Source organism: Canis lupus, chromosome 32, assembly GCF_011100685.1.
Source record: "Canis lupus familiaris isolate Mischka breed German Shepherd chromosome 32, alternate assembly UU_Cfam_GSD_1.0, whole genome shotgun sequence".
Classification (NCBI taxonomy): Eukaryota; Metazoa; Chordata; class Mammalia; order Carnivora; family Canidae; genus Canis; species Canis lupus.
In genome coordinates this window covers 19,722,967-19,740,390 of record NC_049253.1, presented here as the reverse complement: position 1 = coordinate 19,740,390, position 17,424 = coordinate 19,722,967, and the positions used below count along the sequence as shown (strand labels likewise).

General features: G+C 33.6%; 1 protein-coding gene across 35 annotated transcripts in view; it reads right to left on the bottom strand.

Moving 5' to 3' along the window:
• STPG2 (sperm tail PG-rich repeat containing 2) overlaps nt 1-17,424 on the bottom strand; it is a 531,806-nt gene that overhangs the window by 280,188 nt on the left and 234,194 nt on the right. Inside the window, exons 12-13 of one of the 35 annotated variants that reach the window (XR_005382826.1) lie at nt 5,360-5,462; nt 3,461-3,479 (exon numbers count right to left, since the gene is read on the bottom strand). The exons of 31 other annotated variants lie outside the window; for them this stretch is intronic. Coding sequence is in view for 3 of the 4 variants with exons in the window: in XM_038582093.1 (XP_038438021.1) it covers nt 3,361-3,479 (119 nt within the window). In the remaining variant the exon portion in view is untranslated. Of the gene's footprint in view, nt 1-3,077; nt 3,480-5,249; nt 5,463-11,555; nt 11,633-17,424 lie in introns of those variants that run through there. 3 more of the 35 variants (XM_038582093.1, XM_038582096.1, XM_038582094.1) reach the window with 3 other exon arrangements.

Here is a 17,424-nt window from a genome sequence, read left to right as displayed (position 1 = left end):
ATGTGGTTAGATTTTGTTGTACACATCCCTTGTATCTTAGTCTATTTACCTGTCCTATTAACTTTTTAAAAATAAGTAGTCTTTTGTTTCATTATTAATTATCCATATTTTGTTAAGTTTCAAACTTTCTATCCTTTCTAATATAAACATTAAAAACAGCTCACTGCAGTATAGTATAGGAGAAAAATCATTGATTTTGGAGTCAAGAGAGAGCTGAGTTCTAATCTTGAAGCTGCTAGTTACTAGCTACATTACTATTTTCTAAATTAATAAAATGAAGAAAATAACACCTGTCTCACAGAGTAAGGGAGAGAATTAAAAGAAGAGGCATGCCCAACATTTTAGTTATTTTGATTATAGCATTCAAATAAAATATATCACATCCTAAAGTGAAATAGTCATGTATCAGTTCCCTGAATTCTTATGGTAATTAAAATGTAATGAAAAAGGTATCCTAACACATATAGCATTCATTAACTCAGGCATAAAATTTTCCAAAGCTGAACATTAAAAAAAATAATAATAAAGATAATTTCAGCCTCCCTTTTCAAGACTATTTGGTTTCCATTAGCTAGTTAAAATCATTTTACAATTGTTATACTCTTATTTAATCCACATTCTACACTATCATTACATCTGTCAGGACCAAATATAAGTACTATATATCCACCATATTCAAATTTTATTACTTTTCAAATTCTCAAAAGATGGATGATAACATAAGAACTACAATACAAAAATAAAACTAAGCCTCACAATTTCTTGGTAAATTCGCTTTTACTAAGTTTTTAAAAAAAATAGTAAAGTTTTTAAAAGTTTTCAAAGGATTTTTAACCGTGAAAATTACCAAAACTGTTGTCTTTTAAACCACTACTAAAAAAGATTAATGTATAAAATGTTAGCTAATCGGGACACCTGGGTGGCTCAGAGGTTGAGCATCTATCTTGGCCTAGGGCATGATCCTGGGGTCTGGGATTGAGTCCCACATCAGGCTCATTTTGGGGAGCCTGCTTCTCCCTCTGCCTATGTTTCTGCCTCTCTTTCTCTGTCTCTCATGAATAAATAAATAAAATATTTTTTAAAATGTTAGCTAATCTATGACAAACTGGATGAAACAAGCTAGGGTTATGCCCATTACACTAAGATACTGGACTTTGCAAGGGCAGCAGGGTTCCCTGGGTGGCGCAGCGGGTTAGCGCCTGCCTTTGGCCCAGGGCGCGATCCTGGAGACCCGGGATTGAATCCCACATCGGGTTCTCTGTGCATGGAGCCTGCTTCTCCCTCTGCCTGTGTCTCTGCCTCTCTCTCTCTCTCTGTGTGTGTGACTATCATAAATAAATAAAAATAAAAAAAAATACTCATGTTAAAAGAAATGAGTGATTATCCACTTAAGTAACAGAATTCCAACTATGAAAAGCCTGAAAGTCAGGCTTACGTGAAAAGTTCAAAAAGGCTATTTTTTTCTAACTCTTTTCTTTCCATTTTCTCCTTGTTAGTCTTTTCTTATCTCTAAATATGTAAGAATTTCAGACATCTAAGAAATGAGTGATTATCCACTTAAGTAACAGAATTCCAACCATGAAAAGCCTGAAAGTCAAGCTTACGTGAAAAGTTCAAAAAGGAATTTTTTTTTAAAGTTGTCAGCCTTAATAGTAACATATGACTTCACATTTATATCTTTGACTCTGTTTAGTTTCTATCACTCCCTCTAGAGTGTAAACCCCATGTAGGCAGGAGTCTTGTCTACATTTGCTCATTATAATCTGGCACCTAACAAAGCACACCAGGAACAAAGTGTTCAGTGCATTTGGGGGATAAATAAATAAATTGATTAATTAACTAAAATTAATGAGTATCTATCTCTTTCCAAAATTTAAGCAGTTATGAGAGGGGAAAAAAAGTGAAATTTCCTTTATATTCACTTTGTCTAAGGAAACTGAGTAGTCTCTGCATAAATAAATAGGAAAAAACAAAGACTTTATCATTCAGGTAGTTTGATTAACTAAGCTACTCTGCAGACTTTGATAAAACATCCAGTTAGTAAGAGATTTTTATGATGCAACACACGAAATAAAGAAATCTCACTTTTGTTTTCTTATCTCTAACTCATACAATTTTCTGACTGGATGTATAAACTTTTCCACAGCAAAGGGTCTAGGAAAGATAATTACAGAAATACACAAAGAGGACTGACTACTGGAGATTCTCAGAGTTGCAGGTGTGAAGATGCAGGGTGACATGTAACTAGCTATTAGATTAAGTAAGCTTCTCTCTTTAATACTCCTGATGGATACCATGACAATAACATAACTAGAGTTATAGAGGATGTTTTCAATTTAAATTTTGGAGAATATGGCTATGTTTTATCTGAACAGCATAAAAATTGAAGTGACAAAGTGAACCAAGACATTAGGGAATTAAGATTCTTAATGAATTAAAGCTTCCAAGTTTTGCTTTATTTCAACATATATTTCTAAACACATTCTGTGCTACTGTGTGACACTCAACACTGCTTAGGCCCCCACTACGCTTCACTTAGGTAAAAGTATCATTAATATATCCATAGTAGGGTGTATTTTTTGCTGGGTTTTAAAAAATGATGGTTTACATTGCCTTACCCAGATTCCAGCCCAATTGTGACTCAATTGTCTGTACCCAGAGAAGTTTAATGGAAGCAGAAATAGGATCTATTGTGTTCAAGTAACTGAATTTCCATCTATGAAAAAAGGAGCTGAACTTCAAAGGAATTTAGCGGGTGATTTGGGGCTCATTAACACCAGACTTTAATCAAACATGCTAGATTTCCTAAGCAGTTAAATTCCCCCAGGCTTATTGCTGCAGAAATTGTATTATCTAATTTATTTTGCTTTATTGAGGTGTAATCAACAAATAAAAATTACATATATTTAAGATAAAACATGATGGTTATATATACATATATATAGTGAAATGATTACCATAATCAAGCTCATCATTGCCTCATATAGTTTTATTTATTTATTTATTTATTTATTTATTTATTTATTTATTTATTTTGGTGTGATGAGAACATTTAAGATTTTTACTCTTAGCAAATTTCAAGTAAATGATACAATATTATTAAATATAGTCACCATGCTGTATGTTAGATGCCCAGAACTTATGCATCTTATAACTAGAAGTTTATACTCTTTGACCTTCCTCTCTCATTTTGCCCTGTCCCAGCCCCTAACAACCACATTCTATAATCTGATTCTGAGTTTAACTTTTTAGGATTTCACATACAAGTGATATCATATGGTACTTGTCTTTCACTGTCTGGCTTCTTTCATTTAGTGTAATGTCTTCAAGGTTCATCCACATTGTTGCAAATATCAGGATTTACTTCTTTTTTATAGTTGAATAATATTCCACTCTATATGTATACCAAATTTTCCTTATCGATTCATCTGTCAATGAACACTTAGGTTGTTTCCATATCTTGGCCATTATGAGTAATGCTGGAATGACATGAGAATATAGATATCTCTTTGAGACACTAATTTCATTTGTTTTAGATACATATCCATCAGTAATATTGCTGGATGATATTACTAGCTCTATTTGTAATTTTTTTTAGAAACCTCTATACTATTTTCCCATAATGGCTAAATTTACAGTCTCACCAACAGTGAACAGGGTTCTCTTCTCTCTATACTCTTGCTGACATTTGTTATCTCTTGTCTTTTTGATAAAAACCACCCTACCAGTGTGAGGTAGTATCTCGTGAATTTGATTTGCATTTTCCTGGTGATTTGTGACATTGAGCATGTTTTCATGTGCCTGTTATCCATCTGTATATTTTCTTTGTAAAAATGTCTATTCAGGTTCTTTGCCCATTTTTAAATTGGGTCATTAGTTTTTTGCTGTTGAATTGTAGAAAAAATGTTCCTTATGTGCTTTAAATATTAACCCCTTATCAGATAATTGTTCACAAATATTTTCTCCCCTTCCATAGCCTGCCTTTTCACTTTGTGGATTGTTTTTTGCTGTGCTGAAGCATTTTAGTGATGTCGTCCTAACTTGTCTTTGTTTTTGTTGCCTGTGCTTTTCAGTGTAAATCGAAAAACTCATTGCCGAGATGAACATTAGGGAGATTTTCACCTATGTTTTCTTCTAGGATTTTATAGTTTTAGGTTTTGCAATAAAGTCTTTGATCCATTCTGAGTTAACTTGTGTGTATGGTATAAGATAGTAGTCCAGCTTCATTCTTTTGCATGTGGATGTCCAGTTTTCTGAGTGCCATCTACTGAAGAGACTGTTTTCTCCATTGTATATTCTTGGTACCCTTGCCATAGATGAGGTAACTATTTATGTGTGGGCTTATTTCTGGGCCCTCTATTCTGTTCCATTAGGCTGTATTGTCTGTTTTCATGCCAGTACCATACTCTTTTAATTACTATAGCTTTGTAATAGTTAAGAGACCAGGAAACCTCCAGTTTTGTTCTTTCTTACAAATACTTTGGCTATTCAGGATCTTTTTTGGGGAGAGGGGGGTTCATATGAATTTTAAAATTGTTTTTCTCTATTTCTGTGAAAATGTCATGTTGTCTGTTTTCATGCCAGTACCATACTCTTTTAATTACTATAGCTTTGTAATAGTTAAGAGACCTGAAAAACTCCAGTTTTGTTCTTTCTCACAAATACTTTGGCTATTCAGGATCTTTTTTGGGGAGAGGGAGGTTCATATGAATTTTAAAATTGTTTTTCTCTATTTCTGTGAAAATGTCATTGAAATTTTGATAGAGGTTGCAATGAATTATAGATAATACTATAATTATACTATCTATATATTACCTTTGGGTAGTATGGACATTTGTACAATATTAATACTTTGAATCCAGGAAAACATCATCTCGTTCCACTTATTTTTGTTTTCTTCAATTCTTTCATCAGTGTCTCATAGTTTTCAGTGTACACATTTTTGGTTAAGTTAATTCCTAAGTATTTTATCATTTTCTATGCTATTGTAAATGAGATTGTTTTCTTGATTTCTTTTTTGGATAATTCTTTGTTTGATTTTTTAAATAGAGTTTTCAGTATTTACAAATTCACCACACATCCTAGATTATTCACTTTTTTTCCACCAGTCATTGTTTTAAAAAAGAAAGGAAAAGTTACAAACATAATGAATGTAAAGAAATAGAAAGGGATGCAGGGATAAAATTCAGAAAGAGTATACGATATTTTCTTTATCACTTCAATTTATTTTATATGATGAGATTTCTAGAAGAGGTCTCTTATTTTAGAATAAAAATATTGCCAATTTTATTAGTTTTCTATTGTTGAAGAAGTTACCACAGATTTGGTGGCTTAAAATAATGCAAAAATATTATCTCACAGTTCTTTAGATCAGAAGTCTGGTGAGCTTGGATTATTTCTTGCTTCTCTCTCACAAGGCCAAAATGAAAGTGTCTGCAGACATGCATTCCTTTATGAAGTCTCTAGAGGAGAATGTGTTTCAAAAAACATTCAGATTTTTGCCAGAAATCAGTTCCATACAGATGTAAGAGCCCCCATTTCCTTGCTGGCTGGTATCTACAGGTCATTCTCAGCTTCCTGAGCCTGCATGTATTCTCAGTTTCCTGAGCCATCAAATCCTCCATCTTCCATCTCAGTGCCAGCAGGGAAAAGTAGAAACCTTCTCACATTTTAACTCACTCCTCTTCCTCTTTCTCTGTTGCATCTCTCACTGACACTTCTGCTTTCTTTTTCCGATTTTAAGGGCCAATGTGATTAGATCCAGCTCACCAGAATTAATACAAGATACTCTCCCTAATTTAAGGTAACCTGATGAACATCCTTTAATTCCATCTGTAAAATCCATTTGCCACATAACATTAACATATATTCACAGGTTCTGGAGATTAAGGCATAGGCATCCTGAAGGAGGGCGAGGTGAGAAAGCATTATTCTGTCTATTGAACCTATAATTTATAACAATTAGTTGTTTAGCATTCATAATATTCTAAATAGAACAGTTACTAAAATTCAACCACGCTTTTGCATAATCTCTAAGTAACCTGAAGTACAATTTATGCTTGTACTCTGAAAAGGCAAAGCAGACCACTGAAGGTGTGTTTTCATTATTTCTTACTGACATAAGTTCACTTCAATTTGTATTTAATAAACCTTGTGGTTGAGATATGAGAACCATTCTAAAAAGTGCAGTGAGATGGAAAACTGTCTCTCTGAACTTTTTCCTACACTAAAAAAATTCACAGTATAGTTCAAACAGAGAGGAATTGTTACAATCTCTGAAAGCATGTACCCTGCAATGAATTTAATTTAATCTTTACAAAATAACTTGACTGGAAAACACAGTTCAGAAGGTCATGCTGAACAATGAATTTCATTTATAGCAAAATAAAATGGCTAAGAGTACAACTATTATCTCTACTTCATACACTACACTGATGTTATGATTTTATGTACCTCCATTTTTCTGCCCAGTACTGAATGCAATTTTAAAGTTGTCAAAGTCAAAGACACTTTAGAATACATATAATCTCTATGAAATATAGTTTATATCACATTGAATCTCAAGTTGATAGTTTTCTTTCTAATTTTTTTTACTAATATGCAATCTTATTTTTTCTTACTATAGTCAATTAAGAAAGATTAGTCAAACTTCAATGCCTCTACTACTATCATGATTATGAATCACATAAAAAGAACTGCTGTGACATTATCAAGATAGTAATCATACAAAAAAGTATTTCTGCAAGAAGTTCTCAATAAACAGCAACCTATTCTCTTTTATGGGCAAATACACTTATTTTGCACCTTAAAATACTTGTGTGAATTCCTTCTTAAAATATAGACATGTGGGGGATCCCTGGGTGGCGCAGCGGTTTAGCACCTGCCTTTGGCCCAGGGCGCGATCCTGGAGACCCAGGATCGAATCCCACATCGGGCTACCGGTGCATGGAGCCTGCTTCTCCCTCTGCCTATGTCTCTGCCCCTCTCTCTCTCTCTCTGTGACTATCATAAATAAATAAAAATTTTTTAAAAACCTTTAAAAAAATATAGACGTGTATCAAATCTACAAGTTTGTTTATCGATAGTAACCTTTAGAACTAAAACTAAATTCATAAATTCATACTGCTACATTTATAGAAAGATTACTTTGCTAATTGTGTGAAATGTATATATCATAAAATTCAACTAGTCTAAAGGCATTACAGCAATAATGAGTAACTTCCAAAGAGGAAGAGAGAGGAAAACCAAAAGGCAGACTGTAAACTATAGAGAACAAACTGATGGTTACCAAAGGTGAGATGTGTAGGGGGAATGGGTTAGTTAGATGATGGGGATTAAGGAGGGCACTTGTCATGATGAGCACCAGGTGTGCCATGTAAGTGTTGAACTGCTAAATTGTACACCTGAAACTAACATTACACTGTATGTTAACTAACTGGAATTTAAATAAAAACATATATATATATATGTATGTATATATGTGCATATGTAATATACATATATATAAAATTGTACTGTAATCATCCTAATTCTTATTGTGATAAGATAATAAAATGCCTAAGTGATGAGATAAAGTGAGAGTATTTACACTGTGTATAACTACCAAATATAACCATAATATATTAAGAACTACTAATCAATAATAAAAATAATCTAATAGATAAATAGAAAAGAGACATGGGAAGGCATGCTCAAAAAAAAAATCCAAATGACCAAAGAACATATGAAAAGTATTAAATTTCATTAGTCATCATAAAAATAAATAATAAAGCATCAATGAAATACTCCAAAACCAGAAAGGGTAAAATGAAAAAGACTGACAACACCACAGGTTGGTGAGATAGGGAAACAATTGCAACTCTCATACATTACTGGTGGGACTGTAAGTCATTATATCCACTTGGAAAGACTGTTGGGCAAGATCCTATTAAAACTGAACATCCATCAGATACTATGACCCATAAACTCCACTCCTAGGTATATAAATGAAGAGAAATGTATATTTATATGCACCAAAAATATATGTACAATATTCACTATTAACAGTACTCATAAAAGCACTAAATTGGAAACAACCCAAATTTCCATCAGTAGTAAGATGAGTTAAGATGGATAAAGAAATTGTAATATGTTCTTTTTAAAAATATTTATTTTATTTTAGAAAGAGTGAGAGAGAGAGAGAAAGAAAGAGCACAGAAGACAGCAGGGAGAAACAGAGGAAGAGGGAGATAATACCAAGAAGACCCCCCCATTGACAGGAAGCTCGGGTGGCTCAGTGGTTGAGCATCTGCGGCATGATCTCGGATTCCTGGAATTGAGTCCCACATCGGGCTTCCTGCATGGAGCCTGCATCTCTCTGTCTGCCTATGTCTCTGTGTCTCTCTCTGTGTCTCTCAGGAATAAATAAAATCTTAAAGAAAAAAAAAAAAAAAAAAGACTCCCCTTTGAGTGTGGTGCCTTATCCAGGGCTCATTCCCTTAACCCATGAGACCATGACCTAAGCTGAAACCAAGAGTCAGATGCATAACTGACTGAGCCACCCAGGAGCCCTTATGACACATTCCTATGTTGAGAATGAACTAATGATTGTCACCTGAGACAATATAGTTTATAGGCCATAAATCATAAGGTTGAATGAAAGAAGGTATACACAAAATAACCTTATTACTCAATTTACACAAGTTGAAAATAGTGAAAATAAAGCAATGGTGACAGAAGCCAGAATAATGATTAATGACTAGGAGAGAGTTAGGGGAGGGGTTAAGGATGCTTTTAATGTTCTGTTTCTTCATTTGATAATGGTTACATGGCCAGTTCAATTTATAAAAATGCACTGAGATATAAACTAATAATCTGTGTACTTTTCTATAATATTTTTAATGTAGTAATTTTTTATTAGTAGGTAAAGCCACAAGATTTAAGGTTTCATTGTTTCCTGGAAATATAAATTTGTTATTTTCATTATTACTTTAATATATTTAAAATAAAAATTATATGATACTCAAAATGGGTAAATGTGGATACACTGAACCTATGTTGGTATAATTTAGCTTTATGTATAAAAGGTAGATTTTTAAAACAGATTTTTAATATTATAACATTTCTTAGAATTCCATATTTCAATACAATACAAATCATTCTTTAGTGAAAAAAAACTGCACATCTAATCCCAAACTCAGAAATGAAAACTTTAAGCAACATGGATTAATATTTTAAAGGAATTATAATATATTCAGGTAACCAATGCTGACTCTTCAAAGTAAGGTACAAAAAAATCAATTTTTATCACTTGATATCTATTGCAATTAGAGAGCAGTGCCAAGTCACTGACACACTAATGGGTTTCAAAATATTTCAAAAAGAACAAGGAAATTGCTAAGTGTTTTAATTGAAATGCAGTTATAAGAAGTATAACAAATTGGATAATATAATCTTTCTGTAAAGCTACCATATAAAACTATCATAACATAGTGTTGAATTTTAATAAATTTACAGCATTATCTAGACACACTTTATATAACTTTATATAATTATCCTATATTGAACTATTTAAAAATTTTTATTATATTTTCTATTATAAAAAGAGTTGTCTTTCTGTGTTCCAAGTACCTGAATTCTAATTTAATTTAGAACAGTTGTATAGCATTTCCAAAGAGGAATGACTCTACAAAAGTAGACATGGCTTGCTTGAAAAGAATATTATATCTGACTGAAACATATTTTTCATTTATTCAATGGCAACATTATCCTACATGGAAATGATTACATTTAAAGTAGATACTACGTTTTCTAATTCATTGTGTATAAAATTAACAGTTACAAAATCATAATTTCTGACCACAAAGATTATAATTATATATAAAAAGTAGAACCACTTCAAGAATATCATAATCTTCAGTTTTCCTATCTCCCTTTATTCCCTTAATCTTGCCTTCTCATTATTTAGTTAATAATATTTTATCCTTTAACTCTCCTAATTTCTGTGATTATATTCCCTGGGCTTATAAGAAACCTCCCCTCTCCAACACACATATTTCTACCCTTTACTACCATCAACTAGGTCAAGAAAATCTATCTTCCTCCTTCCCTTCCCATCTTTCCATCCTTTCTTCCTATAATTCTCGCCCTATCCTACTGTTAATAACACATTGTTGTCAATAAAACCCTATCATATTGAAGTGGTATTTCAAAGACTAGCACAACCTGTGCCTCTTATTTAGATTTCTCTCAAACAAACAAAAAAAAAAAATAAAAAAAAAAAAAAAAGATTTCTCTCAAACAACAAATATAGAAACTATAGTGAATATGTAACCAACCATGAATCTAGAGTAGTAGGTTGGCCAGTGACAGAGCTGAGTGTTACTCAGAATTAAAATTGTAACACAAGAAAGCTCATATTAACCACCATCCCAATTTCTTTTTCTTTCTCTCTTAAGAGTCACTTCCTCATAGTATATACTAAGGAAGGCAGTGTGAAAACTGTCTCATTCTTTTTTACATTCCCCACAGCATGGTGGGCACTTCATCTATTCCGAGGCTTGTAGGGGCTGGCGGTAAGGAGAGGTAATAAGGAGTTACTGTTTTGGGGTGTGTTTCTTTTTTGTTGTTGTTGTGTTTTAAAGATTATTTATTTATTTATTTATTTAAGACAGAGAGAGAGAGAGAGAGAGAGAGAGAGAGAGAGAAGCAGAGACACAGGCAGAGGGAGAAGCAGTCTCCATGCAGGGAGCCTGATGCGGGACTTGGATCACACCCTGGACCGAAGGCAGTGCTAAACCGCTGAGCCACCCAGGCTACCCAGGAGTTACTGTTTAATGAGTAAAGAGTTTCAGTTTACAAGATAAAAAGAGTTCTGAGTATGGATGGTGGTAATGGTTGCAGAACACATGAATGTACTTAATACCACTAAACTGCACATTTAAAAATGGTTAAGATGATCAGGGTGCCTGGGTGGCACAGTCAGTTAAGGCTCAGACTTTTGGTTTCACCTCAGGTCATGATTTCAGGGTTGTGGGATGAAACCCCACATCCAGCTCCATGCCCCATGTAGAGTCGGCTTGAAATTCCCTCTCCCTCTCCCTTTCCCACTCATGCTCTCTTTCTCTCTCTCAAATAAATAAATTTTTTAAAAAATGGTTAATGAGGCACCTGGGTAAGTTTAGTTGGTTAAGCATCTAACTCTTGTTTTGAGTTCAGGTCATGATCTCAGGGTCCTGAGATCAAGCCCTGAGTCAGGCTCCATACTGTAGCACAAGTACACATACAGAGTCTACTTTCTCTCTCTCTCTCTCTCTCTCTCTCTCTCTCTCTCTCTTTCTCTCTCCCCCTCCCAATCCTCCCCCTGCTGACATGTTCTCTCTCACTCCCTCTAAAATGAATAAAATTTGAAAAATAAATAAAATTTTAAAAATGGTTAAGATGATCAATTTTGTTATGTGTATTTTACCATATACAAAGCACTTAGAGACCTGTGTACTAACCGATAGTGTTCCAAACCATTAAAAAGAGGACAGTGTCATCCTATCCTTCATAGCCTTTAACTAACTCTAGAGATCATGCTTCTTTCTTTCTCAAGTATTAGGTTCTTGAGGGCATTCACTCTTGATAAAAACAAGTTCCATCAATAACAAATCTGAAATAACAACAACAACAACAACAACAAAAATAAGAATAAAAATCTGACCTGAGGTAAAGAATTCATGAATCAGGAATTTTTGTTTTGAAGTTTCATTTTGTTTTCCGGGGCAGGGAGGAGATTTGTTTTGTGAAGGGATATGTGGTTTGGTTTTTTAATACAAAGAAAAATGTCTTTGTAACCTCTTTACCTGTTCTTTTAGCTTTCTCAAAATCTTAACATGGTGAAAAGTGTAACATCAGTGACAGTGAGCACTAAGAAGGCACAACTGTGTAAATTTTGGCTTATTTTCCTTAAATTCTTCATATATTGTTAAGTCTTTCTCTCTAATCATAAGAAATTTTGATATACTTGTTGCCTTAAGATATAACTGCATATGAATCAAGACAATTTATGACTTTTACTGATTTCTTGCCCTATTCTTAAATAACATATGATATGAGCTAAATCACACTAAAGAAACATTCACTGTAGTAGAATATGCTATGATTTTTCATCATCAAATAATATTCCATGGACTTGTATATTATGTCAAATAGTCTATCATTAGCCAACCGTTTGTTTCCGATGTCTTTCTATAATATAGATAATACTGTATTTAGCTTTTATAACCTTCCTTATTTGAAGAAAATAATATAACTCAAACATTTATGAATCCTGGACTTTCACTCTCATATATTAACTCATTTAATATATTTATTGGCTTATTTTTAAAAATAATATGTAAATTTTTGATACATTTTTTATATTTCCTTCTGCCTAAGTATTTTCCATTTTTGCTTTTAAATTCCTGGGAGCAAAGAATATGTTTGTTCTACTTCCTTTATGTACCAATCTGAAAAACAATTTTTAAATGCTTTGTGCATGAAAAGCGTTATGAGCAGCCCATAGAATCCCAATAGACTGCCTCAAAATACTGATCATTCAGAGCCATACTGCAAACTGTGTAAGTAAAAATATAATAACTAAAATTAAGAATTTATGAGATTGTTGGGGGATCCCTGGGTGGCTCAGCGGTTTAGCGCCTGCCTTTGGCCCAGGGAGCGATCCTGGAGACCTGGGATCAAGTCCCACGTCGGGCTCCTAGCATGGAGCCTGCTTCTCCCTCTGCCTGTGTCTCTGCCTCTCTCTCTCTCTCTCTCTCTCTCTCTCTGTCTCTATGTCTATCATAAATAAATAAAATCTTTAAAAAAAAGAATTTATGAGATTGTTTACAAAAGCAGATTATACACAGAAGAAAGAATCAATGAACTGGAAGAGAAGATTAAATAAAATACCTACATGATTCATGGGGGGGGGGGCGGGAAGGATGGGAAATGAAGAAGAGATTATAAAAGAAAACAAAAAAAGGTATGTTTAGTTGGAGCTGAAAAGAAGGACCAAGAAGAGGAGGAGGAATGAGATAAAAGAGAAGGAAAGAAAGAAAGAAGAGTTTTTAAAAATGTAATATTTGAATATTTAATGAAAGAACTTTCTAAACTAAACGAAAAAAAAAAGACATCAAGGCACAAACTCAAGAAGCACTATATAAATCTCTCAGGATAAATATACAGAAAAGCATACCTAGATACAACCTAAGTAGGTAGCCATGAATGGATGAATAGATAAAGAAGGTAAAAGTGCAATGGAATATTATTCAGCTATTTTAAAAAAACAGAAAATCCTATCATCTGCAACAACATTGAAGGCATTATGCTAAGTGAAACAAGTCAGACAGAGAAAAACAAATACTGTGTGTTATCATTTACATGGAGAATCTAAAAAAACAAAAAAACAAAAAAGTTAGTGATGATTTCTTCAGGAAAACATTCCTGAAATTTGGAATAATGAGCAGATACAGTATCATTTGTCCTTATATTATTCTCTATAAATCAAAATTCCCTTCATAAATAGAATAAATTATCTCATTATAGTCATATTACAATTTACATTATTGCATTTCTATATTGGCTGCCTCCTTATTACCTAGAGAATTATTAGACTACCAGGGTGAGAATGAGTAGAAGGCTTTAAGGTTTTCAAGCCCAGCTTCCCATTCTCCACAGAAATCTATCCCAAAGCATTCTGAGTAGAGAAATCATCCAGCTTATGCTTGCATAACTCCAGCAATAAGTAGCCTCCTGTTGAACCAACTTCCTCTATTAAAAGTCAAGTCTATTTGAATTTTTCTTATACTTCCCAAAACTTTCCAATGTTTTAGCTAAGACTTAATGTGTGTGTGTGTGTGTGTGTGTGTGTGTTTATGTGTGTGTATGTTTTGTAGGCTCCACTCCCAATGTGGGACTTGAACTTACGACTCCAAGATCAAGAATCACATACTCTACTCACTGAGCCAGCCAGGAATCCTGCTAAAACTTAATTTGATAAGCTTGATTCAGATTTGAAGGTCAGTACCAAAACAAAAAACAAAAAACAAAAAAGTCTTCCTAATGAATTATATCTACCAAGAATTATATAGTTGACCCTTGAACAATGCATGTTTGAATTGTGTGGGTTCACTTATACGTGGAAATCTTGCAATACAGGACTATAAAGGTATTTTCTCTATTTAATAACATCTTTCTCTAGCTTACTTTATTGTAAGAATGTAGTATATGATACATACAATATACAAAATATGTGTTAACAGTCTTATCAGTATGGCTTTCTGTCAACAGTAAACTATCAGTAGTTCAGTTGGTGGGGAGGGAATCAAATTTATGTACTTTTAACCGCAAATAGGGTGGGTGCCCCTAATCCCTGCATTGTGCAAGGGTCAATTGTATAAATGTATATATTTATAAAACAGTTATTTTCTCTTTCAAGTTTTACCATAAAATTTAATAAACAAAATGTTATTTTTAATATTCTTTTGACAGATGAAATATAAAGATTTTAAAAGATATTGTGCTTTGAACTACTACAAATTTATATGTAATTATAAATTCACATGATTTGTCATAATTGTTGTAGTTAATATTGTAGCTACTATAGATGCTCTGAACCGGAAGTTGAAGCCAGAGCCCTCCAGACAGGAGCAGATGTCTCAGGAAGGATGGAGGAAGGGATTGTAAGCCAAGTGGGGATCAGAGACAGATCCTACATGTTCTCCGTGCTGTTCCAGTTTCAGTCCTGGCCCCATCTGCCCTTCAGTGGAATCTGGGGAGAGAGATCTCATGGGGAGTGTTTATGTTGTTCCCTTTCTTACAAAAGAGGCCAGAGAGAAAAGCCTTTTTTGTCACTAAGCCAAGACTAAATTGAGAAGTAAAGAATGGAGGTTGTTTTCAAAACAAATAAAGGAAACTTGGAAGTTAAAAAAAAAAAAAAAAAAAAAAGGTAAAACCACTTTGAAAAACAATTTAAAAGTTCCTCAAAAAATTAAAGATAAAACTACTAGCCTAACTAGCAATTCTAATCCTGTGTAATTGCCCAAGAGAGATTAAAATATATCTACAGAAAGACTTGCACATGGATGTTCATAGCAGCATTATTTATAATAGTCAAAATTTGGAAACAACCTAAATGTCCTTCAACCAGTGAATGGATAGATAAATGTATACCTTCTTAGCTTACCAATATACTATAAACTATGCTTTGTAACCTTACTTTCTGAGTTTAAAAAATTTATATTAACAACTGTTCCTCTATCAAGGAGATATCTGCATTCCCATGTTTATTGTAGCATTATTCAAAAGAACAAAGATATGGAAACCTAAGTGCCCATCAACAGATGAATGCATAAAGAAGATGTGGTAGATATAGACATGGAATATTTTTTAGCCATGAGAAAGAAGGAAATCCTGACATTTGCAGGATTGGACCATAAAGACATTATACTGAGGTAAGTGAAAAAGAGAAAGATAAATACCTTATGATATCACTTGTATGTGGAATCTTAAAAAAAAAAAAAAGCTGAACTTATAAAAACTGAGAATAAAATGATGATTGCCAGGGGCTGGAGACTGGGGGACAGGAGTGGTGTTGTTTATGAGTCCAAACTTACAACCAGTAGATGAATAAGTCCTGGAGATATAATGCACAGCATAATTATTATAGGCAACAATATTGTATTATAAGCATCAAGCTTGCTTAGTGACTAGATCTTAACTAATTCCCATCACAAAAAAAGAAGTGATTATATGACCTGATAAAGGTGGGACCTAATGCTACAATAGCTATTATAAAGCATATATAAAAGTATCAAATCAACCTTATGTTGTAACCTTAAACTAACATATGTCAAATATATTTCAGTAAAATTTTTTTAAAGACCTGCTCATCCATTTGCCAATAAATTTATATATGATTTTGGAAACAACTGTAATATAGGGACCACTAATAGTGGAATTTTATTATAATTATCTGTGGATATTTTTCTCCCTTGCTAGATATTCGAGATTTGAGGACAAGGATTGAGTATTACTCCATTTTTTATAGCACAGTCTGAAAAATAGTATGTGCTCAAAATGTATTTTTTATAAAGAATTAACAAAAAAGTGAACCATCTTGATCTTATTCTTGTTTATACTATTTTTTGTGTTAGTATAAGCAAATTTTCTTTTCTTTTAATTACCTTTCAGTTTTCTCCCATATAAATAAGGACAGTGATCATTAACCCTAAGCTAGTTGTAATAATCCAGTAATATATGTGAAATGCTTTGAAAACCTGAAACTTTCACTCAAATACAACACATCTATTTTCATCATTAATAATCTAAATTGAGCTATTTTCCTCTGTGTGGCTATTATATACCCAACTCTAATGTTCTCTCCCACCTTCTTAGAGGATTTCAGAACATGGATCATCTTATTAGTTACCCTATCAAATATTTCTAAGATAGTTTAATATTATTGTTAATACCCTTTCTAATCCTGGAGTTAACCTCACTCTTAATTCAACTTCAATTGTAGGCATGAATACATCTTCACTTTAGTAATTACATAGAATTTCAACTTCCTATTCTTTGGACTACATCACCTTTGAGACTTTTACTTAGTACTAACTTTATCTGCCTTCTTTTGTCTCCCTTCTCTGCTTAGAACTTGTTCTGATTATCTATTGCTGGATAAAAATCTACCCCTCAAAACTAGTGGCTTAAAACAACATAATCATTTATTTTGCTTAAAAATCTGAACTTTGGGGGGCTCAGGGCTGAGTGTCTGCCTTTGGCTGAGGGTATGATCATGGGGTCCCAGGATCAACTCCTGCATTGGGCTCCCCGCAGGGAACCTGCTTCTCCCTCTGCCTATGTCTCTGCCTCTCTCTGTCTCTCATGAATAAAAAATTTCAAAATTATCGTTAGTCATGACGTAGAGGAAAAAGTTCATCTCAGCAGCACAGCGTGTCAGCTGGGGCAGCCTGACTGGGGACTGGAGGTTCTGCTTCCACTTACACTCATAACGCTGGCTAGTCCATGCTGACTGTTGGCTGTAAGCTAGGCCTGGGGGCCTCATTTCCTTTTCATGAACCTTTCCCTGGCTGCTTGGTTTTATACTGGCAGGATGGCTAGTTTCAAGAGTAGTTATTCTGAGGGGACCATCCAGAAGTGCATGAAGTTTTTATGATTTAGCCTCAGCAGTCACATAGCAACCCTTTGCTACACTCTATAGGAGCAATATCAAAGGTCCACCAGGGATCTGGAAATAAACTCCGATACTCAATGAGAGCACTGTCAACTCTGCACTATGTGAAGAACATGTAGGATGAAATATATTGTGGCAAAAACTTTGGAAACACAATCTTCCACAGTCCATTCTCTGGCTACATTTCACATCCCATACGTAAAATACTTTGAAAACTCCCAAATTTC